General features: G+C 50.0%; 1 protein-coding gene across 3 annotated transcripts in view; it reads right to left on the bottom strand.

The window, feature by feature from the left end:
* FLI1 (Fli-1 proto-oncogene, ETS transcription factor) overlaps positions 1-23,326 on the bottom strand; it is an 89,953-nt gene that overhangs the window by 21,441 nt on the left and 45,186 nt on the right. For all 3 annotated transcript variants that reach the window (XM_039721866.1, XM_039721868.1, XM_039721867.1), the window contains 3 exons: positions 20,621-20,829; positions 9,146-9,300; positions 5,646-5,849 (listed from right to left, as the gene is read on the bottom strand). In XM_039721866.1, the coding sequence (XP_039577800.1) occupies positions 5,646-5,849; positions 9,146-9,300; positions 20,621-20,829 (568 nt within the window). The remainder of the gene's footprint in view (positions 1-5,645; positions 5,850-9,145; positions 9,301-20,620; positions 20,830-23,326) is intronic.

Below are 23,326 nucleotides of genomic sequence, written 5' to 3'. Positions count from 1 at the left end.
GGGCTCACCTTCCTGCAGCTCTAGGAGCAGCTGTTGCTGGGTCAGTGATGTCCTGACAAGGCACAGGTTCTGTTTGTCCTGAGGCTGTGGCTGCAGCAGCACCAGTCCTGCCCTGAGTGCTGTTACAGCTCTGCAGATCCCCTCCATACCGGGGATCCTGCCCTGAGCATCCCCAGCCCCTCAGCAGGGCAGGAGCCCCTCTCTGCAGGTCCCACAGCACCAGCTGAGCAGGACGTGGGGCTGAGCCCTGCCCGTTCCTCTGGGGCACATGGTCCCAAATGACCTCAGCTGCCCCTCGGTGCTCTCAGAGTGTCTCTCCTGTGAGAGCTGAGGTTTGGGCCAGATCTGAGAGCCATTGCAGGTGCTGGATGCTGCTGGCCCTCTGCCCTCTGCTGCAGTGGATTTCTGTCCTCCCCAAGGCAAACAAAGCCAGAGGCTGCACAAGCCAGCAGGACACGAGGCAGGAGGTGCTGGGAAACAAAGCTGCTCGCAGGGAGGGGAGGATGGATGGTACCAGATGCTGCAAGCCAGGGGATGCTTCCAAAGCCAGGATGGATGGTGAACCAGGAGGTAAAGAGTTCAGAGGGATCCCAAGGGCACCCTGGCTCTGAAAGCTGCCAATAGCCAAAGGGATTGGCTGGAATATTTAGAGATTGGCTGCTGGAGAAATTGAAACAACTCTGTCCACGTAACTCATATTTTCATCTGATGGTTTCTGGCTTTGGCATTTCTTTCTTGAATATCTGTGGGGAAACTCCTGTCCACCACTCTCTCCTTTTCAGGTTATTTAAAGCAATCCTGAGTGCAACGCCCAGCCCAGCTTCCCCCCGCCAGACAGGGAAGTGCTGGGGAATTCAGAAACGTGGTTTTCTATGACTAAATGGGCTGCAAATGAGTGGCTGGGGCGGTGGGGGTGGGGTGATGAATAGCACTGAGCGAGCAGGATCAACCTATAGCTACTTTAGGGTAAAAAATGCAGCCCAAGCCACTGGAAAGGACCGGCGCCTCCCCCGGTTTAATTGCTCAAAGTTCTCACCTTTGCCCGGCAGTCTGAGGTTTCTGGTGGGAACACCACAGAGAGGGAAATGTGTTTCCTATTAAGGGTTTCAATGGAGGAGGGAAAGGGAGAAAGGCAGAGACCCAGATCGGGACAGAGGGAAGCAGACAGACAGACAGACACAAGCCAGGCTGCTCCTCCCTCTCTCCTTTGGGGGTAGAGCTTTGGGTGATGAATTTTCATTTTTGTTCCTATTCCCTCTGCCTGGGTCAGCGACACCATGGATGGATCAGCTCTCTGGTTAATGCAGTGAGGGCTGTTCTTCCACAACTAATGTTTAAACACGTTCTTTTATGGCACCCCAGATCCTTCCCTTTCTTTTATTTCCCTTGCATTCATTACAAAAAGATGGAGAAGGACTGAAAAGCAGGAAAGTTTTTCCCAATAAACCCTTCCCTCTCACAGGGCAGCTCATCCTTCAGAGGGACAGGAACATCTTGGTTCCACAGCCTCGGGGTTTATTTAATTTGAAAGTCTTTTTTACCCTCACCTTGCCCAGGCCCTGCATGGCTCCTGCTGGAATCCACGTCCTGCTGCACTTGGCAGGATGGTTTTGTTGGGCATTAACACATGGCTCAAAACCACTGAACAGTTTTCTACTTCTCACCACAGCCTCATTCTTTCCCCTTCAGGCTCTTCCTCTTTGTGCACAGCCCACAGCCTGGCCCCCACCACCAGGGAGGGAAAGGATGGAGGTGGCAGCTCAGCTCCTTTTGATCTTCATCCCAAACACAGCATGGATGCATCCAAAACTCCCTTCTCCTGCCCAACAGCTCCCTGGAGAGGATTCACCAGGCAGAATATGCTGGAGAAAGATCAGTCTGGAGCCCCAAAGTGTGTGGGGATGAACAAAAAGAAGGTGAATCAAGGCATGGCTTCATGATTTTGGAGAGGGAACTAAAAGGAACATGTAAAGAAAGATGATTGTTTGAGGGGGTGGGCAGGAAGCTCCCTGAAAGAACCACTGGGGTACTTTGGGAGGCTCCAAAGGATGAAGAGTGCTGCAGGACTGGGCTCTGCACTCTGCAATGTCCTGAGGATCAGAATTCCTGCCAGATTCAGTGGCTTGTGGCAACAGGAAACAACTGCACCATTCTGAGCCAGGCCTAAGCCGGAGACTATAGGTGCTGTGGGATGAGTTTGGGTTACTCTCGACTTCATTACACAGCTCATCTTGAGCCTTCCACTGCTAAAACTGAGACTGAGCTTTTGTTGAGGTCATGCAGATGTTGCTGGTTTATTTTTTCAGTCTGGACTCAGATGTGCCAAAAGAATGTATTTCATAGGCAGCTTTAAGGAAGTTTTCACCCTGATTACGAGTGTAAAATGCTGAGATCCTTCTGGGAAAGCTCATTTTCAGGAGGTCTCCTTGTCGGGTGAGCAAACAGCTCAGAAAGTTCAGATCAGCTTTGTTTCTTGGAAAACAAACCCCAAAGTTGAGGATTCATAAATCATCACATATCCAGCTTAACATCCCAAGACCACAAACACCTTTAGAGAGCCTGGACAGAGGTAACCCAGCCTGCAGGTCTGCACTGTCCCCAAATCCTCCTGTGCTGGTGGCCATCACCTGTTCCCTACCCTAAGCAGGAGCAAAGCCTAGTGTCTGTGGGACAAACAAAAGGGGAACCTTTCAAAAGGGGAAAACTCGTGAAAATGAAAGCCCAAATCCCCATGGCACTGAGCTCCAGCTCAGCACTGAGCATCCACTGGAAGCTGGTCCGGAAAAGCCATCAGCTCCTCTGGAAGGTGCTGCTGTGTGAGGAAGCCACCCAGCACTGCCCAGAGCAGCCTGTCCCCGGGCTGGGAACAGCTGCAGGGCAGCAGGAATGCTCTGCCCAGCTCCAGCAGCCAGGAGCTGCTCTGATGAGCAGGGCACTCGCAGCACATCTGGGATCAGCACACACAGATCCATCAGCCTGAAGCTGGCATGGACTGGCACTGAATTCCCTGTGAAACAGGAGTGGGCAGTCTGCCTGAATCCAGCAAATTCCTCGGGTTTTGCAGTGTCCTAATAGCACAGAAATCACTGCAGGCACTGCCCTGGCAGGACAGGATGTGTTGATGATCATTATTGCAGCAGCATTTAAATATTGCAGCTGCACCAGGGCTGCAGTGCTGGGCTGGGGAGCTGTGAAGCACAGCCCCTTCTCCACAGACCCACAATCCTGTGTTAGATGAGGAATGCCAGCTGACTCTTACAATTAAAAGACAAATATTATGTATATGCTAAGAGAAGTTTTATAGGTTTATAGTTATGTTTTACCCCCTTTGCATTGTTATCAGGGGGTGGCCTGGGTTTGGGACATTTGGGAGGGTTGGCTTGTTACTCTGGCAATACCTGACCTCCAATGCGTAAGGAAATTATCTTCTCAAGATGCCAGGAAGAGATCTCCACCACTGGACAGTAAAAAAAGATGGACAAGATTTTGAGAGGGGCTAAAGGATTAAAAGGTGACCCATCCATTGTGTGGATGAAGACATGGTAGAAAAAATCCTCTGCTCCCGGCGCCGTAATATTTTCTCTATTCAGTCTTCTGTTGTACTTTTTTGGATAAGGTTTTAATAAACCTTCTAAACTTTTGGCAGTGAGTATCAGTTCTCACAATGCCAATGGAAGGGCCCAGAGAGAAGGCAGGATGGCTGATGCCACCTTACAGTCAGCAAAATCTCCTCATTTCAGGTATTTAAAGGCAAGGTGTGAGCCTGGGACTGCTGTCCTGAATGTCAGCGTGCCCTGGTGCTGCCTTGCTGGCCATGGAGACCAGTGTGACCAGACCTCAGTGCCCAGGGGATCAAGCAGGAAGTTGCTCCTGAGGAAATGAGCAGCAGCAGATGGTAAAAATGGCCACTGAGCCCAGGTTTTGGGGCTCATGCCATGAGATCAACAATGCAATTCCCCTGATCCTGCCTTTGGTCAGCCCAAACAATGGGACACAAACACTGGGACGATCCTGGAGATGCCACATGGAGAATTCCACTCCTCTGCCAAGCTTTCCAAATCCAGCCTGCTCGTGTGCTTTGACTCCATCCAATTCCATCTCTCTGACAATTCTCAAGCCTTATCAATAACACAACTCAAGTGTCTCACTTGGGTGTTTATCTTGTGGGAATTTAGAAGCGTTTCCGGTTACAAAGTGCCAGATTTCCCCAGCCCCAGTCAGCAGGTTTGGCCAAAGCACTGCTGCCTGCACAAAACTGCCTTCCCATTTCCCAGGAAACTGTCTAATTCCACAGGCAATCCTTCGAAAGCTTGCTGTGGACTAGCAGCTCTTTTCTGACGGAACAGAATTAAATTTGTCTGTGATTTTGGATGGGAAATTATTTTATTGTCCAGTCACACGGGACAACTGTTCAAATCCAACAGTTTGGTTTTTTTGTTGTGAATCATTTCCTTGGCTAGACTTCTCAAGAAAAATAAAGGTGGAGCTTCCAGAGGCACCCATCTGTGATCTAACTTCTGTGCCACTGGAATCTGTGAAACTCCCACTGATTTTGGGCAGGGAGAGATCAAATTTGAAGAAACACCCTAAATTCTGTATCTCTCCTTCACTGGCCAGAGGAGACATATTCAACTGCCTTTTCATCACATTTGGATTTTCTAGTGGAGAAAATACACTTTTGCCTTTCTCTCCCTGCCATTCCACCTTGATTTATGGCACCTTCTCCTGATTTTTGAGTGTTTAAATAATGATAGTCCTATAAAAGCTGTTTCACTGGGAAAAACAGCAGAGCATGTGGGGCCCAGCTCCAGTTCTCTGGCTCATCAGAGCACCATTACCCTCAGCACACCTTTGTGGGGAAAGGAAATGCTCTTAGCTCCATTTACAGGTGAAGAGGAGACATTTGGAAGCTGTGGATGTGATCATGATTGTACAGAAGTCTTGGAAAAGCTGAAATCTAAGACTCCCAGCATCAGGTGCATATGCCATCCCTAAGGTGCTCATTCCTGTTTGGGTGCTGGGATAACACTTTTCCTGACTGCTCACAGCTCCTGGGTTTGGGGCTTAATAGAGCAAAAAGGGGAATTGGATCCATCCCATACTCAAGTGTGGGGCAGAAAGGAGCATTAAAGAGTTTCCACAACCTTTTTCTCAGAGTCCTGGGTCATTTGCACAACATCTGCTCCAGCACATTTACACATGGGGAATCGCTCTTGGGTTTTCAACTCTCTCCCACAAACCTGGGCCTGCAGGAGCACAGGAAAGCTCCAGCCCTGGCCAATTGTGGGTCCTGCTTATGGGGAGGGCACAGCCCTCTAACTGCAGAGCTATGGAATAGTTTGCCTGAGACAAATCAGTTAATGTCAGGTTTAATCTCCATGGCAAATTTGTGTATTTTTATCACATAGCCACAGATGTTGTTATCTGTGAGGCTTATCTAATCTCCTCCAGAGCCCTGCTCAGTTCTTCACCTCCCTGATAGCACCAGTAGCTCCATCTGTGCTCATGTGAACTTTCCAAGCCCATTTCACTCCCTGTTTCCCTGTTTGCTCTCTCTGCTTGCCTTTCTCTGCTCATTTCCCTGTCCCTTGCTGCAGGAGGAGTTCACCCAGGGCAGGGGCTGGGATGGCCAGGCCAATACTCACTTTCCCTGAGGTAACTGAGGTGAGACAGCAGAATTTCCGTGTTGTAGGGGGAGGTGGTGCGCAGGAAGTCGTCCTTGTTCATTTTGCAGAGCTCCTTGCCGTCCATGTTCTGGAAGATGGTGGTGTCGATCTCCATCAAGCCGTACTCCTTGATTGCCCACTCCAGCCACTGGCGCACGTGCTCCTGGGTCCAGAGGGTGGGATCTGGCAGGAGAGAGCAGAGGGTGGGCACACACACACCTCCAGAGCCCCTGCAGCCCTGCCACAGCGCGAGCCATTGTTCCACAAGCAGATATACTGAATTTACTGACCCCCTTTGCCAGGATGAACAGGCACCATGGAGCAGGGCTCAGGATGGACAACCTGGCCTGGTCACTTCTGGCTGTCCCACCTGCCCAAAGCTCCCTCCTCTGCTTGGGAACAGCCCTGGTGGCATTTGAATCTTCTCTGTCTGGAAAAAAGCTTCCCGAAGGAAGCTGAGCCCTTTGAGAGGGAGTTCCTGTCCCAGTGTGGCTCTGCAAGGCTGTGCAGTGACATCAGAGCTGTGTGGGTATCACCATGGGCATTAGGGAGCCCACAGCTGGCACAAGAGACCCTGAGCATGGGGTATTCATGGTCAGCAAAGGGACTCAGAAAATAAAATACAAGTAAAAAATAAAATAAAATAAAATAAAATAAAATAAAATAAAATAAAATAAAATAAAATAAAATAAAATAAAATAAAATAAATAATAAAAATAATAAAAAATAAAATTAAGAATTAAAATTAAAACATTAAAACCAAAATAAAATAAAATAAAATAAGAATTAAAATTTTTAAATTAAAATATAATAAAATAACAAAAAAATAAAATAAAATAGTGCTTCTAGAACAGAGCAGCTTGCCCTGGGTGTGAGTCACAGCTCTTCACCCCGGTGCAGGAGCACAGTCCTGCCTCCCTGTCCCTGGAAAGGCAGCCAGCTGTGCGAGGGCAGGGTGGATTTTGGGCTGTCTGGCCGTCCCTGAGTGTCAGCAGACTCCAGCTGGGGGATCTTTATTGCTGCTGCTGACGTAAGAGCTGCTGCAGCCCGGCTGGAGCTCAGGCCCCGTGGAGATGAGTGGCTGCAGCAGTGGGTAAAAAAAGCAATCAGCCTTTGAATTCTGCAAAGGGCATTAGATCAGAGGGCCCCAGCAAGAGCTGGTGCCACAGTGCTTGACAGTGGTTTTCAGAGCATATCAGCACTCTCAGATGTTTCCTGTGCTGCAGCTCCCCACGGATCCCATTTCCAAGCTGGAGCTGCACATTCATGTTCTGCTGCAGCTGCACAGGATTGCAAAGGAGTTCAGGCTTTGGAGATGTCTGATGTGTCACTAACAGCTGCTCCAGCTCTGAGACAAACCTCAGACACTCAGATCCCAGGGAGCTGAGAACATGGATCAGGAACATGCCCAGGGCTCTGGGGGTGCTCTGGGCAGAACAAGAAATGCCTCTGCCTGCATTTAGGGGGTGTGAAGCAGTGCCTCATCCCAGGGCTGGACACTGGGTGCCCAGGCTGAGGGCAGCCCTGGGCACAAAAGGTCAGGAAGAGTCCACACCTGGCATTCCTGGGCACCTGAGCCCTGCAATAACAGCACCAAACAAGGAACCAAAATTGTAACTGAGACCTTTCCCCACTGAATCCCCAGAAAACCTGGGCTGCTGAAAGCTGAATTCAGAACATGGAATTTACAACCCCACACCTTTGCAAGTCTGCTCTGAGAACGACAGATGGATTTCCTTCAGGTTTTGGCTATAGTTAATTGAAATTCTGCTTTCTAAGCACTGGCAAAAGGCTGCAAATTTTACAATGCAAGCATTCAAGGGAGGATTTTTTTTTTTTAATTGAAAGACTTATTTGTCTTGAGTTTTGAAAACAACCCAACATCTAGAGGGCAGAGTGAATTTGTGGCCTCCCTTTAAACACTGTAAAAGACATTGAATGGTGTCTGAAAATCTGCCTTCTTGAAACATGGCTTAGAGCTCGTTATTACTACTATTGTAAGCCTAATGTGACATTATTCTTGCTTATCTTCGCCCTAATGCGCTATAAATCTCCATTCTGGATTAAATTAAAATATCCAAATGCCTTTCTTGGATGACTTGGGCCTCCTCTCCTGCAGCCAGAGATCTGGGATGATGTTCATTATTGTCTTCCAAAGTCTGGTAAATCTCTGCTCTTTCATAAGGATCTCAAGGGTTTGATTTGTGAATGGTCATAAGAGGGGGGGGAAGTCCTTTTTTTCACTTTCCTTCAAAGAGGAGATTCCAAACTTTCTCTTCCACCGGGGGCACTGAAAGTGATTTCCCCTCTTTCAACAATGCTAGACTTTAGCTCACCCTTGTTTTTTTTTCAAACATACAGGATAAATTCTGCCCCTGGAACATCTTTAATGACACAGGGACTGGTTGGTGCCAGCTGCACCTTTCCAGGTAGCTGGAAAGGTGGGCACTGGATGGATCTGTGCTGCTGTCCCCAGGCAGCTCAGCCTGTCCCTCACCCATCAGCCTGAACGGGATTTAGAGGTTTGCTATCAAGCCTTTATTGGCTTCTCCTCACTACATTCAGTTCAAGCCTTTCCTTTTCATCCTAAATGGCAAACAAATGCTTGGGAATTGTCATCTGCTCGTGGTCAAGCCATGCTCAGAGAAAGGAGCTGCATTCCACAAGTGCATTTCCCCCTGCCAGCACTGTCTGCCTGCCCTCCTGCCCTGCTGAAAGCCTCAGAGCAGGGCGAGTTCTGGGATGTCACTGGGCCAGCACTTGGCTCCTTTGCTGGAAACTTCCTGGCCCTGGCTGTTTATAAACTTCACAGGGAAACAGCTCCTCACTCCAGGTTGAGGCTTCCCCCAGAGCAGCTCTCACCCCTGAGTATCCAAACGCATCCAGAGCATCCTGCCAGCTCCAGGCAGCAGATGTGGATACCAAACACAAACAAAGCTGGACAGGAATGTTTCTGTGTGACAATTTTTGGAAGGATAACGCAGTTCCTGCAAAATAGAATTTTTCTGGGTTTCTACTTCTAACAAGAAAAATGGAAACAAAATAGCTCATTTTGAATCAATCAGTGTGACTTGAAAGTGCAGCTGGATCCTGAGAGCACCAGGGGAGTCATAACGTGGGCCCCACTTCATTCCTCTTTGATCATCCCTTGTGTGTCCCAGGAAGCAGATTCTCCTCTAGCACATGACAGGAGATGGATCTGGTTCAGCACACCAAAACAACACTGCATTCCGGGGAAAAAAAAAAATTTAAAACAGAATTTAAAAAAAAGGAAAGAGAAAATACCAGTTATCTGCTGCCTATCCTGATTCAGATCATGCTCTGGGACGTGGGAATTCCCACTAGCCAGAAACTCTGATATTTTCCTTATTTTTTGCATGGTTTGTAAGAGAGAAAATTCCTCTGGGAGCGGCTAAACAAACCAAACAAAAATCTCTTCCAGGCAGAGCAGGCCCAGCTGGCGCAGCCCGTGGCAGTACCTGCGGGGACGATGACCCTCCTCTCGTTGGTGGTCATGTTGGGGGGAGGCCCGTTCTTCTCATCCATGTAGGTGCTGTAGCTCATGGGGCTGGACTCGGGCCCTGCTCCCACCAGCTTGCCGCACTTGTTCACGCTGCAGTCCACGGGGGACTCCCTGCAAGGCAAAGCAAAGCCGGGTCACCACCAGAGCCCCCCAGCCCTGCACACAGGAGGGGCTGGCTCACACCACGGAGGGACACTCAGGGGTCCCTCTCCCTTATGGAGAGGCCATTCCTGACCTGTTACTGGGTGCCATTAGGGGTCTGTGGGGCACACAGGGGATCCCTGATAATGCAGCTGGAGTCTCCAAGGGCATGACTCCAGACAAGGCAAGGTCTGCAGTGGCTCTGAAATACCAGCATGCCCAAACCAGGCAGGGAGCCAGTGCCCAGGACACCGGTCTGTGGGTTACACCCCACTTCCTCACCCTGGCTGCTCAGGGCACTCCAGCAGTCCTGCAGGCAGGCTGGCTGCTCCGGGGGCCCTGTTCCACCCTTTGTGTGCTAAAACAGCCCTCGTGTTGCACTGGGGCCTGGCAGTGGCACACAGGTGCTCTGCTCACCTGCAGAGCTCACAGGGACACAGGTACAGCCCTTTCATGACATTAACAAAGAAGCCAGAACACCCACCCAAAGGGACAGGGCTGTCCCCAAGAACACCCAGTGGCAGCACAGAGTCTGATCCAGCCAGGGCTGAACAGGATGGAGCTTGTCTGTGCTTGGAGCCTCCAGAGCTGCAGGAGAATTTGGATAACACTCAGGGACAGGGTGGGATTGCTAGGGTGTCCTGTGCAGGGACAGGAGATGGACTTGGTGATCCTGTGGGTCCCTTCCAACACAGCCTGTTCAATTATTCTACTGTTCAATTATTCAATTATTCTGTTATTCTATTATTCTCTGATTAATCATGCCACAGTTCACTACCTGGTGAGGAAATCTGGGAATCCTGGATGCCCCAGGCATGAGTCAGGAACTTCAGAGTTCACTACAGGGTGTGAAAGGAGCTCTGGCCCCAGTTTAACTCCTGAGGTGTGGGAGTGACAGAGGGGACATTCAGCAGCGCAGGTGGCACCGTGCTAAGGCCTGGCCTACTGCAAACTCTTGGGAAGACTCTGGGAGAACTGTGAGTCTCCAAAGCCCAGACAGGGAGCAGGGATTGTGCTTTCCTCCAGCTGCAGGAGCAGCTCCTGCCTTTTGTCCCTTCAAAGTTCAGTCCCAAGCCTGCCAGGCACACACAGCACATCCCACCTCGAGGGGCTTCCAGGGAAGGGCACATCATTGCCCTCACCTTCCCAAGGCGGGAATCAGTGCACAACCTCTGCACAGAGCAAGCCCAGGCTTTAATCCCAGAGCCATTTCCAGGGCAGTTTAGGCCATGCTTTAATCCCAGAGCTGTCCTCCTCCTCTGGCAGAAGCCAAGAGCTTTTAGAGGGAACCATTCCCTGCAGGTAAGAATGGCGACAGTGCACAAATCCCACCCTCCGAGCTCAGCTGGCAAGAGTTCCAAATAGGACACTAAACAAATTTGTCTCTTAACCTGAGCTGGGGGGGAGGGAGAAGCGCCTGAAATTCAGTTATCATGGCTGGGAGATAAATGCTCCACCGAGATATTCCAAGGCAGACGGTAATTTTTTCCTCATGTCTGACGAAGGGAATGTTGCTGGAAAATGGAAATAAGATGTATAACTTACACATGTTCGAATTTAAGGGTTTACTAGTTCGCCTACTGTTTTTCCAGGCAGGGAACCAAAATCCGCCGTGTGCTAAAACAGCCCTCGTGTTGCACTGGGGCCGGGCAGTGGCACACAGGTGCTCTGCTCACCTGCAGAGCTCACAGGGACACAGGTACAGCCCTTTCATGACATTAACAAAGAAGCCAGAACACCCACCCAAAGGGACAGGGCTGTCCCCAAGAACACCCAGTGGCAGCACAGAGTCTGATCCAGCCAGGGCTGAACAGGATGGAGCTTGTCTGTGCTTGGAGCCTCCAGAGCTGCAGGAGAATTTGGATAACACTCAGGGACAGGGTGGGATTGCTAGGGTGTCCTGTGCAGGGACAGGAGATGGACTTGGTGATCCTGTGGGTCCCTTCCAACACAGCCTGTTCAATTATTCTACTGTTCAATTATTCAATTATTCTGTTATTCTATTATTCTCTGATTAATCATGCCACAGTTCACTACCTGGTGAGGAAATCTGGGAATCTTGGATGCCCCTGAGTCAGGAACTTCAGACCCCAGTACCGGGTGTGAAAGGAGCTCTGGCCCCAGTTTAACTCCTGAGGTGTGGGAGTGACAGAGGGGACATCCAGCAGCGCAGGTGGCACCGTGCTAAGGCCTGGCCTACTGCAAACTCTTGGGAAGACTCTGGGAGAACTGTGAGTCTCCAAAGCCCAGACAGGGAGCAGGGATTGTGCTTTCCTCCAGCTGCAGGAGCAGCTCCTGCCTTTTGTCCCTTCAAAGTTCAGTCCCAAGCCTGCCAGGCACACACAGCACATCCCACCTCGAGGGGCTTCCAGGGAAGGACACATCATTGCCCTCACCTTCCCAAGGCGGGAATCAGTGCACAACCTCTGCACAGAGCAAGCCCAGGCTTTAATCCCAGAGCCATTTCCAGGGCAGTTTAGGCCATGCTTTAATCCCAGAGCTGTCCTCCTCCTCTGGCAGAAGCCAAGAGCTTTGAGAGGGAACCATTCCCTGCAGGTAAGAATGGTGACAGTGCACAAATCCCACCCTCCGAGCTCAGCTGGCAAGAGTTCCAAACAGGACACTAAACAAATTTGTCTCTTAACCTGAGCTGGGGGGGAGGGAGAAGCGCCTGAAATTCAGTTATCATGGCTGGGAGATAAATGCTCCACCGAGATATTCCAAGGCAGACGGTAATTTTTTCCTCATGTCTGACGAAGGGAATGTTGCTGGAAAATGGAAATAAGATGTATAACTTACACATGTTCGAATTTAAGGGTTTACTAGTTCGCCTACTGTTTTTCCAGGCAGGGAACCAAAATCCGCCTTCAGAGAGGCAACTGCTGAAGGCTCGATGTCCCCTCAGCCGGGAGAGGCTGAGGAGCTGCAAGGACACGGGGCTTTCACGGGGAGAATCAGCAGTGCTGGCTCCCTGGGGCACTGCTCCTGCCAGGGGGGAAAGCCCTGTGCTGGCAGGAACGGGCCTGGGGCAGCAGCAGGGAGCTGAGACCTGCTGGGCACAGAGCTGAGACCTGCTGGGCACAGAGCTGAGACCTTGGGCACAGAGCTGAGTGCTTGGCACAGAGCTGAGTGCTGCTGCTGGGCACAGAGCTGAGTGCTGGGCACAGAGCTGAGTGCTGCTGGGCACAGAGCTGAGACCTGCTGGGCACAGAGCTGAGACCTGCTGGGCACAGAGTTGAGTCCTGCTGGGCATAGAGCTGAGAGCTGAGTGCTGCTGGGCATGGCCTGGGCTGGGGAGGGCCAGGGTGGCATCTGAGATCCAGGTGTGACAGCGTGGCCTGGGTGGGACAGAGTGATCCAGGGTGTGACAGAGTGATCCAGGGTGTGACACTGCTCCAAATGTGACAGAGTGATCCAGGTGTGACAGTGCTCCAAATGTGACAGAGTGATCCAGGTATGATACTGCTCTAGATGTGACAGAGTGATCCAGGTGTGACAGAGTGATCCTAGTGTGACAGAATGATCCTGGTGTGACAGAGTGATCCAGGTGTGACAGAGTGATCCAGGTGTGACAGTGCTCCAAATGTGACAGAGTGATCCAGGTATGATACTGCTCTAGATGAGACACTGTGCTCCAGGTGTGACAGGACAATTTGGGTGTGATCACCAGGTGTGACCCTGTGCTCCAGGGGCTCATACTGTCTTCCAGCATGTCACATTGTCCTCCAGGGTGTGACACTGTGATCTAGGGTGTGACACTGTGCTCCAAGGAGCCATACCCTGCTCCAGGGTATCAGACTGTGCTCAAGGGTGTCACATGATGCTCCAGGGTGTCACACAGTGTCCCAGGGTGTGATACTGTGCTCCAGGGTCTCACATTGTGCTCCAGGCTGTCATAGCATGGTCCAGGGTGTGACACTGTGCTCCAGGGTGTCACAGCATGCTCTAGGGTGTGACACTGTGCCCCAGGGTCTCACATTGTTCTCCAGGGGCTCTGTTGTGTTCACAGGTCACTGCCCCTGGTGAGTGACCAACGTCCTCTCCTGCCCTGCCTGGGATCCAGAGCTCCCTCTCCCATTCTGTTCTGGAGTAAAATTTCCCTGGAAAATGCCCCTACAGATGGGACAGGCACTATTTATGATCAAATAATTCTATATATTTCACTCATACAGCTCCAGGACACAGGGAATGGCTTCCACTGCCAGAGGACAGGGTTAGATGGGATATTGGGAAGGAATTCTACCCTGTGAGGGTGGGCAGGCCCTGGCACAGGGTGCCCAGAGCAGCTGGGGCTGCCCCTGGATCCCTGGCAGTGTCCAAGGCCAGGCTGGACAGGGCACGGAGCAACCTGGGACAGTGGAAGGTGTCTCTGCCCATGGCAGGAGTTTGGATTTGGATGGTGTCTAAAGTCCCTTCCAGCCCAAACCTCTCAGGGATTCTGTGACTCTGGGATATCCAGACTCTTGGAAAACAACACCTTGTAAAGAGTCTCTCCATGTTTCTGGCTGGAATGAGCACAGGCACAGAGCAGAGTCCTTGGCTGCCTGTGCTCCCTGCTCACACCATGCACAGTGACCCTCACAGTGAGTAACCAAAATAACCCCGGGGCTGTGAGATCCCCTTGGTGTTTTTGGGATGATTTTTTTACATTATTGATTTTTTTTTACTCTGCTCTGGCAGTTCAGACCCTGCCCATCCCTAGCTCTGTCTCAGCAGCCCAGCCCCGACAGCCAAGTACCAGAAACCTCTGGCAGAAAAGTCTGAAGGGACTTTAAGGGACTGAGGTGCCCCTGCCGGGCACTGTGGGCAGAGGAGCCACTCCACGAATCCTGCAGGACACTGAATGTGCTCCAGGTGCCTGGCAGGGTCATGTTCCTGTGCCTGCAGAGCTGCCTCCCTTCCCTCTGGGGAAGTTTTGGGGATGGCTGCATCCAGAGCTGACCCTGTAGGACACACATGGCTGGGAATAGCATCACCCAGCTGGGCAGGAGACTGAGCTGTTCCTGAGAAAGCACCATGGAATCTTCAGCGACAGCAAGGGAGAAGATCCTTAACTTTGTGTCCTCTGGAACCCAGCATTTCCTACCAAACACAGCCTTTTCTTGGGAATTGAGAAGTTCTGCCAGCCTGAGTCACCCCTGCAGCCCCTGCCCTGTCCCAGGTGAGGGATTTACCCCAGCAGGAGGGGGGTGTAGCTGTGTCCAATGACAGTGTCAGAGGAGAGCAGGGAGCTGTGAGCCATGGATGAATTCATGGAATATCGCTCCTTCCTCAGCTCCTGCATCACCCACAGGCAGGCTGGGATTCAGAGAAATACTGCCTCATCATTTGACAGGGTTTGTGCCAGGGCATTTCAGCTGCCACATCAATCCCTGGCTTTTCCCAGCGACTCCAGACGCTGCAGTGCTCTCCATGCTGCATTTGCTCAGGCTGTGGCAGGAAGTGTTGTGGATGCCCACAGGTAAATGGGCACAGGCTGGATTCACAAGTTCCCCAGAGCACAGCCCCCGTGGCATGGGCAGAGTCCAAGGAACAGGAAGCACAACTCATTCCCAATGTCCAGAGGCTCCTTGTTCCAGCAGCTCTCTCTGGGGATGCCAAGAGTTTGCATCTTTTGGTTGGGAAAGTTTTTCCTAGAGTGGCCAAAATGGACAAGCAGCTTGCCTGGCACTGACCAGTAAATCCTCTGTACAGCTCCAGTCTGGGCTCCAGAGGTGTGGAAATAAAACCATCTCTGTCCCAGGTCTCTGTCTAGGAACCACCTTTGACTTCTGCTTGAAAGAGCGACAGATTTCAGGAATTTCTGAACCTGACTCAGGGGAATATTTCCTTCTTACTATCCCTCTTTTCCTGTCCTTTCATTCCTCCTTTCTTCTAGACCTCTTTTCTTTTGAAATTTGCTACTTTTTGGTGTAGAGCCTGTGGAACAGAGGGAACAGCCAGCTCCTCCAAACTTGCATCTGCCTGCGCTTCAACCCTGCTCTCAGGGATGCCTCGGGAGGAGGGAAGCTCCTGAAAGAGGCTGCAGCACGGCCAAAAGGATGGCAAGGCTGGGGTGTCTGTCCCAGCCAGGTGAAGGCAGACAGGAGGGAGCTGCTGGGGCAGAAGGAGCCGGCAGATCCCACTAGAGGGCTCACCCGCGGCTCCGCGGGCAGCTCCTCCCTGCAGGCACCAGAGCAGCTCCCCTGGCCTTGGGCTGACACAGCACAAACACCTTGGGGACCCCGAACCTTGGCGGTATTTTCATGTTCTGGAGCAAGAGACACATCACATCGCAGAACCCCAGAGGGGTTTGGACTGGAAGGAGCCTTCAAGCCCATCCAGCGCCAGCCCTGCCATGGCAGGGACATCTCACAGGGTTATCCCAGGGTGCTCCAAGCCCCATCCAGCCTGGCCTTGGGCACTGCCCGGGATCCAGGGGCAGCCACAGCTGCTCTGGGATGTCTCTGCAGAACGGCTCCAGAGTATTCCCAAATTTCATTATTTCATCTGGACAAAATCCATGACACAGGTGGGATTGCCTGGGGAAGTTTGCCCACATCCATCAGCACAGGAGAACTTTCTTTCACATTTGAAGATCAGACACATTTTGTAATATTTTTTTTAATGGCTCACTGAGTTTAGCTGCAAATGCAGATTAGGGGAAGCTCAGTAAATACGGTCAAGATCTGGGTTAAACTTTACCCAGCATTCATCTAAATAATCCTCCTCCTTTATTTAGTAAAATTTCAAATGTGAATTTTAAACAAAAATTTGTTTTGGTTTTAAAATATAATTTTAAATGGGTTTTGCTCTGAGCAAGGTGCTGTCTTAGGGCAAGGGCAGATTTTGAGGCCATAACCTGCCTCAGGGTCTGATAACAGTAGAGGAGTTAATGAAATTTCTACATCTGAATGTTGCAATAATACAGAATTCCCATCTTCTCCCCAAAAACATTGATCTGAGCAGCCCCTACAGACAGTTAGGATGCACTCATCTGGAACATTCTTTCCAGTCTGAGGGTAAGCCAGGGGATCCTGGCATGGGGTAGAGAGCTGGGTGGGTTTTCTATGTTGGCTGGCACTTGGAGAGTCCTTCAAAGACCCTTCTCCCACCCTGCTGAGGACCAAACCCCCACCACACCCTCAGCCCTGCTCCTGGTCTGAAGGAAAGAGCAAAGCCGAGCACTGTCCCTGCTGTCCCCTGGCACTGGCAGTCCCTGGAGCTGTCCCTGGCAGAGCACACAACCCCAGCCCTGCAGCACTCCCTGGTGACAGCACAGCCCAGGCTGGCTCTGCTGGGGGACACCTGCAACTCGGGAACAGGACACCTGAGAGTGAGAGAGGCAGAGCCACAGGGGCACGGGGTGTTGTACAGCCTGCAGCTGGAGTTAGGTGGGATTGGGGTTGGCACTGGGATTTGTTTGGGGTTAGGACTGGGGTTGGGATTGGGATTGGCATTGGCATGGGGTTGGGATTCGGATTGGGGGTGGGAATGGGATTGGCATTGGGGTTGAGATTTGGATTGGGGTTGGGATTGGCTGCTCACACATGTGAGCAGCCAGGCAGCTGATGGACAGGGGAATGAGTGATTGGAGTGACCCAGTCCATCCCCACAGACTGGGATGGCCATGCAGGGGAGGGACAAGGGGATGGAGCATGGAGAGAATGTTCTCCTGTGCTGGGTGCCCTGGAGCTCCCACGCTAAGGAGTTATCCAGAGGCAGGCTGGGAGCTCTGGCAGTGCATGGCCCTGACATTCACAGCAGCCTTTTCTTCCCTCCTGACAGGGGGTTACCTCTCTTTAGGGACACTGAGCACATATTTTATGTCAAAGAACCCTGGAGTCTTGAGCAAGTCTGTGATGAAGGATTTCCTGTTTGCCCAGAACCAACACACTCCAAGGGCCTTTTTCATGGCTCCCAGGGCTTCTACAGTTGTTCATGAATCAGTTTGTCCAGGCAGAGCTATTTCCCTTTTTTCTGAACAGAGGAGGAAATGGCTACACAGGAATCACCACGGAAGGACAGCCCAGGATGTTTCATTCCAGAGCACACAGAACACTCAGAAAATTTGGGTGTACAAGTACAGATACACTCAGGATGATACAGAGCCTGTGCTTACAGGACCTGCAGAGCACAGACACGTGTGGTTTATGGCAGCTCAGGGGATGTGGAGGGCTCCTTTTCCCTGCCAGATTTCCCTGGGACAGAGGAGTGGAAAGGGAGGAACCCCTCTGTGTGCGTGGGTCTGGCACTGGGGGTGTGAGCAACTGCAGCAACCACAGAATCTCAGGGTGGTTTGGGTTGGGAGGGACCTTAAAGCTCATCCCATCCCATCCCATCCCATCCCATCCCATCCCATCCCATCCCATCCCATCCCATCCCATCCCACCCCCGGCCATGGACAGGTACACCTCCACTACCCCAGGCTGGTCCAAGCCTCAGCCATGATTTGGGCAGCCTGGCAATGCTGCAAAGGCTTCTTCATCCTTTTCCTGAGAAAACCATCCTTGGTAGCCAAAGGTAACCCCCATGACTATCAATACCCCAGATCCATCCTTCTCTCTGTGTTATGCTTTTTCAGGAAAACTCATTTTCCCATGTTTCACCCCAGTTCTGAGATTGGGAACACAGTGCAAATACCCATGGGGTTTTCATGGAGTCACAAAATGCCACTGAGGTACAGTCAGGGTGACATGGAGCTCAGCCTGCAAATGATCCCCATGGGAGAGCAACTGCCACAAAGGCCTTTATCTGAGGGCAAAATCAGCATCTACTGTACACTCACGAGGAAAAAACACCATGCTGCTGTTTGATGTCTTTAACAGCCTCATCTCTCTGTAGAGGGCTGAAAGTGCAAGGCTGCTTTGTGTTTCCAACTCTGTGCTTTGCTGTGTTCTCAGAAACCAGGAAAATGTGCTGCTAAACTCACTCTAAAGTAGAAAAACCCTTGAGAGTTTCACCATGAAACACTACAAATGCAGAGATGTTTGTGACTTAAACATTCAAATAATATTTAAAATTAAAATGAACTCTAAAAGCTTTTGCTAAAAACCAAAGTGTATCTATATTATAGATATATTTAAAATTGAAAAAATTATTGACATTTTTACACTTAAAAATTATGTTCAAGAAGGTGACATTTGTTTCCAGGCTGTGGACTTGTAGTAATGTTTCTAAAAGAAGCCACCTGGGCTGATATAACAAAATGTCGGAATCCTGACTGATGAGAATTTCAGACTTTCTGTGCTGACAGACTCTGACCCCCAGGAGAACACTGCATTGACCTGAGGCTGTGGAGAAGCTTCCAAAATGGAATTACAGAACTGGGATTGTGGGTGTGGAGTTTGAATAGAAGTGTGTGATGTCACAGGGTGGAAAACTTAGAGATTGAGATTTTAGAATATAGTGATATAAATAAAGCAAGATGGAGGTTTTGGGGCAGAGGTTGGTCCTTGTCCTTCTTCTTCACCTTCTTCACCTTCTTCTCCACAGGTTTGGGTGGTTTTGTGTAATTGGATAAAAAAGTCCACATTGCAGGCACAGGTGATTGGTTATTGGGTTAAAGTAAAAATAATTTAGGTGTAATTTCTTAATTGGACAGTTTAGCCTTAAACGACCTTGTAGAGAGGGGTACGAGGCAAATTTTTACCTTGTTAGAGCAATGTGCTGTAGAACTCACAGTTTGTGAGACTGTAACATAGCTAAAAACTAATAAACTTCTGAGTCCAAACAAAAAATACTATCTCGGATTTAATCCCAGCCTTAGCAGAAAAAAAGCAAGGAATCCATTAACAAAACGTTTTCAAGCTATTCAATTTCTCATTGACAAGGGAAAGGATTCACCTCTAAGTACAAATGACAGGGGCTGGGCTGTGCTTTGGCTGTGAGCTGGGCAGGTTACACCATCCCCAGGCACCCTGTGGGGCTTCACACAATTAACCTTCTCCAATGGCTCCCAAATTCCCTGTGTCTCCTCTATCCACTCAGAAGGGGTAGGCACAATTATTTTTATTTTTATTTTTATTTTATTTTTATTTTTATTTTTATTTTTATTTTTATTTTTATTTTTATTTTTATTTTTATTTTTATTTTTATTTTTATTTTTATTTTCATTTTTATTTTTTTATTCAAAGTCTGCAATCTGGACTTTTCTGTTTAATTACAAAATACTACTTAAACTTAGGAAGAAGAAGGAAGAAGAAGGTGAAGAAGAATAACTTGATTTTGTTTTAAAACTTTTATCTTTCTTTATATCCATTACTATATTTTAAAACTCTAAATTTTTTCTTTATTATATTTTATTCTTTTAATTAATGATACACTTGTAATTTCAGTGTTATCAATTAATTTTGGAATATTTTTTTATGGCGTGGCTTCTGGTTAAATGCAGTGTTCTTCTGGGAGTCAGAGTCTGTTAGCACAGAAAGTCTAAAATTCTCAGCATCCACAACTCCAACAGGCACAGGCCTTTGGTTTTGTTCCACCTCGCAGACTCCCATAAAGGACCTCAGTCTCCTCCCTTCCCCACAGAATCACAGAATCCCCAGGTTGGGAGAGACCTTCAAGATCATTGAGTCCAGCCCAGCCTCAACACCTCAACTCAACCCTGGCACCCAGTGCCACATCCAGGCTTTGTTAAACACACCCAGGGATGGGGACTGCACCACCTCCCCGGGCAGCCATTCCAGAACTTTATCACTCTTTCTGTAAAAAACTTTTTTCCTAATATCCAACCTATATTTCACTTGATGCAGCTTGAGACATCAAAAAGCTTTCCATTCCCAGAAGTTTGCTTATGGCCTCGTAGAGCACAAATAAAAGGTGTCCTTCAGGGAAGCCCTGGCAGCCCAGCAGTGCAGCTTTCAGTGCTTCACTGGCAGAAACTCTGATTATTGCTGCATGTTCCCTCTGTGAGCCCCTGGAAACACAGCACATCCATGGGGTGCTGAAGTCAGGGGTGAAATGTGGGATTTACAGCAGCATTTGCAGCACAAGCTCTGTCCTGGCAGTCTCATGCCCAGTCCCTGGAGTGTCCATGGAGACTGGGAGGGACACGTCCTGCAGGACTGCACCAGCAGGGTGCTCAGGCTGATAAAAATGAGTCACAAAGGAAGGAATTGCAGGAGACTGGGACATGGTCCTGCACAGAGGTGTTGATGTGCAGGACAAGAGCACAAACGGACAGTGGGTGTTTTGCCTTTGTTTGGGCTCAGGGTTTGGATTCAGGAGCTGGGTTCAATGATCCCAGCAGGGACATTCTTGGGGTTCCATGTTTAAGACTGCAAGCGTGCAAAGGGTCTTTCCTTACCTGGATCCGTTCATGTGGTCGTACTCCCGTTTGACACTGACCCTCATGGGCTGGTTGATCCACTCCTGCTGGGGGGGCAGGGGGTTGATCTTGTGGGGCTGCCCGAAGTCGGGGCTGCCGGAGGCCGTCATGTCCTTGGGGAGCTGCGCGGCCGCGCCGTACGTGGGGTCGAACAGGGACTGGTCGTCGCTCACCACCGACAGAGCCTCCTGGGGAGAGACAGAACCAGCCCTCAGAGCTGTGACTAAAGCAGGAACTGCCCTCTGCTTCTCCCTCTGAGCTGGGAGCACCTGCAGGGCCCACAGCTGCCCTGCACTGGCTGCCACTGCCACCTGCCCGAGGAGCGAGAGCCCAGGGTCCAGGAGCCCCTATGCAAACCAGGGCATGCTCTGCTCTGCTTTGCTGGCTGCCATTTCCACCTGCCAGGGGCAATCAGAGCCTTTGGGGTCCAGGAGCCCCTATGCAAACCAGGGGTTACTCTGCTCTGCTTTGCTGGCTGCTGGCTTTGGGTGGGAGCAGCGTTCAGGTTCACTGGAGCTCTGCAAACAGCAGAGGAGCTGCTGGGACTGTCACCTCACAGGGACTGTGTCACCTCATGGGGGCTGTGTCACCCCGTGGGGGCTGTGTCACCTCGCAGGGGCTCTGTCACCCCACTGCTCGCTGTGAGCAGCTCAGTCCCAGTCCCAGTGACCGACCTGCCCACCTGCTGCACTGCTGCTCCAGAGCCACCAGGGAACACCTCAGGAGTGGCATGTGAAGATCTCTACGTCTCCTTTTGGAGGGTTTGTGTGCTGTTTGTGTTTTGAGGTTGCTGCTGAAGGAGAAGCAGCCAAGCAGGTCACAGTTATGGGTGTTTGTGGTAGGGGAAAAAATGCATTACTTTACACTTTTTGTTTATTTTGTGGGAAATGAAGGGCTGTGTGTTACCCAACTGTGCATTTCTAGAAATGCTTAAAAACAGGAAACTGTTATCCCTTTTTTTTTTATTTTTCCCCTCCTTGCTGAAACTCCAAATATTGACAAAAATTCTGGCTATCAATTTCCTTGTGTGGATGTGCTCAGGTTTTCCAAGCAAGGAGTGCTGGGCTCCTGATGGCTTTGGCACAGCTCTGCCTGACTCAAAGTGCATCTGGCAAGGGCTGCCTGCTCTGGAGGGAGCTCAGCTAACCACACACAACACAGCTGCCTTTATGAGTGGCAGGGCAGAAACCGAAGGAGGAACCTCCCGCACTGAAAGCAGCCCCCACTTTCATGTGAGCTGATGGAGCAGACTCCAAAACAAAGCTACAGACTCACCTACTCTGGGCTCTTAGTGCTCAAAAGCCACCCAGCAGTGGTGTGTGGGCTGCAGAGGCTCACTGAACACAGCTGAAAACTGGTGTGTGCTAACCCCCGTGCTCAACATTCACAGGGCACAGCCTCAACAGGGAGCTTCTAAAAATAAGAATTTCTTGCTCTCTCCCTGCCCTCCCCCTCCCTTCCCCCAAGTAGTTGTTTCGGAGGTTTGTTTTGTAAATTCTTCCATAACCAGGGAGGGAAATAGAAATTCTGAAAGCTTAGAGAAGTGCAGCTCCTGGAATGACACCAGAATCTAAGCACAAATCAGATACCACAGGCTCACGATATTGCCACAAAAAAATCAGAGTTGCTGGGTAAACACGAAAATCCCCCTCAAGTTAACCCACTTAAAGAGAGTCAGGCCTACAAAAACCAGCGCTTTTCTATCTCTGATCTCAGATCATGTAACAAACCCAAACAAGCCGAAATGGCCTAGAACTGGAGTGGGCCTGGCTAAGCTTTAATTCAGAGGAACCCTCAAACATTTGCATAAATCCTGCTGAAGTTCCAGCATTTACTGCACTTTGTGGTCAACCTCTCACACTGGTTAGAGCCACTAAACAGCAAAAAGGAGTTTTACCCCACACTGCCCGGTGTGGGCTGGTGAAAGGAGCTCACTCTGTGTTTAACGTTTCCTGCAGCTTTTCTTGGTGGATCACAATCTTGCAAAAATACCCCTCCTTTTTTCAGCTTTAGAGTAAGGGAGGGAGTGGAAGGTGTCCCTGAGAAGGATTGGTGTGAATTGTGTCAGAAACCCCTCAGAGGGCTGGCTTTATCTCCAGGCTGCACACTTTCCCTGTGCAGGAAGGTACAAAAACAAGAGATGGCTCAGTCTTAAAGGGGAGCAAAGCCTTCCCATCAGAGCTCAGGATTTGCTGCTCCTCTGATTCACTGAGGTCAGCATTCACCCCAGGCAGGGGTTCCCAATGTCACATTTTCTGCAGGCTTCTACTTCCTCACAGTACAGAAAGTGTCAGGTTTCCTTCTTGAGATGATGGGTGAACATCACACTGGACTGCAGGACTGGCTTAGGGCCCTCTAGACCCAGTCTCAGCTGGGCAGAGAAAGGGAAATGTGAATTCCACTGAAAATTCATCCAATAAAGATTCTGTGTGTTTCGGTTTGAAGATTTCCAGTCTAAAAACATACTCTAAAGACATAGAATAATTGTTTTTTGTTTTAGGGAAACAATATCTGGGAAAATAATGATAATGAGAGTTCTCCCACAAAATCAGTGTGAGAGGTTGCTCACAAAATTTTCACTACAATTCAGCAGGACTTATGCAGGGGTTGAAGTGTTCTTCTGAATTCAAGCTCAGTCAGGCACTCTTAATTCCAGGCTGCTTGTTCTACCTAAAGACATTTTTC

The sequence above is a fragment of the Passer montanus genome, unplaced genomic scaffold, assembly GCF_014805655.1.
Source record: "Passer montanus isolate IOZ18808 unplaced genomic scaffold, ASM1480565v1 scaffold47, whole genome shotgun sequence".
NCBI classification, from domain to species: domain Eukaryota; kingdom Metazoa; phylum Chordata; class Aves; order Passeriformes; family Passeridae; genus Passer; species Passer montanus.
The sequence above is the reverse complement of the archived record's forward strand: the minus strand, read 5'-3'. Positions and strand labels throughout refer to the sequence as shown.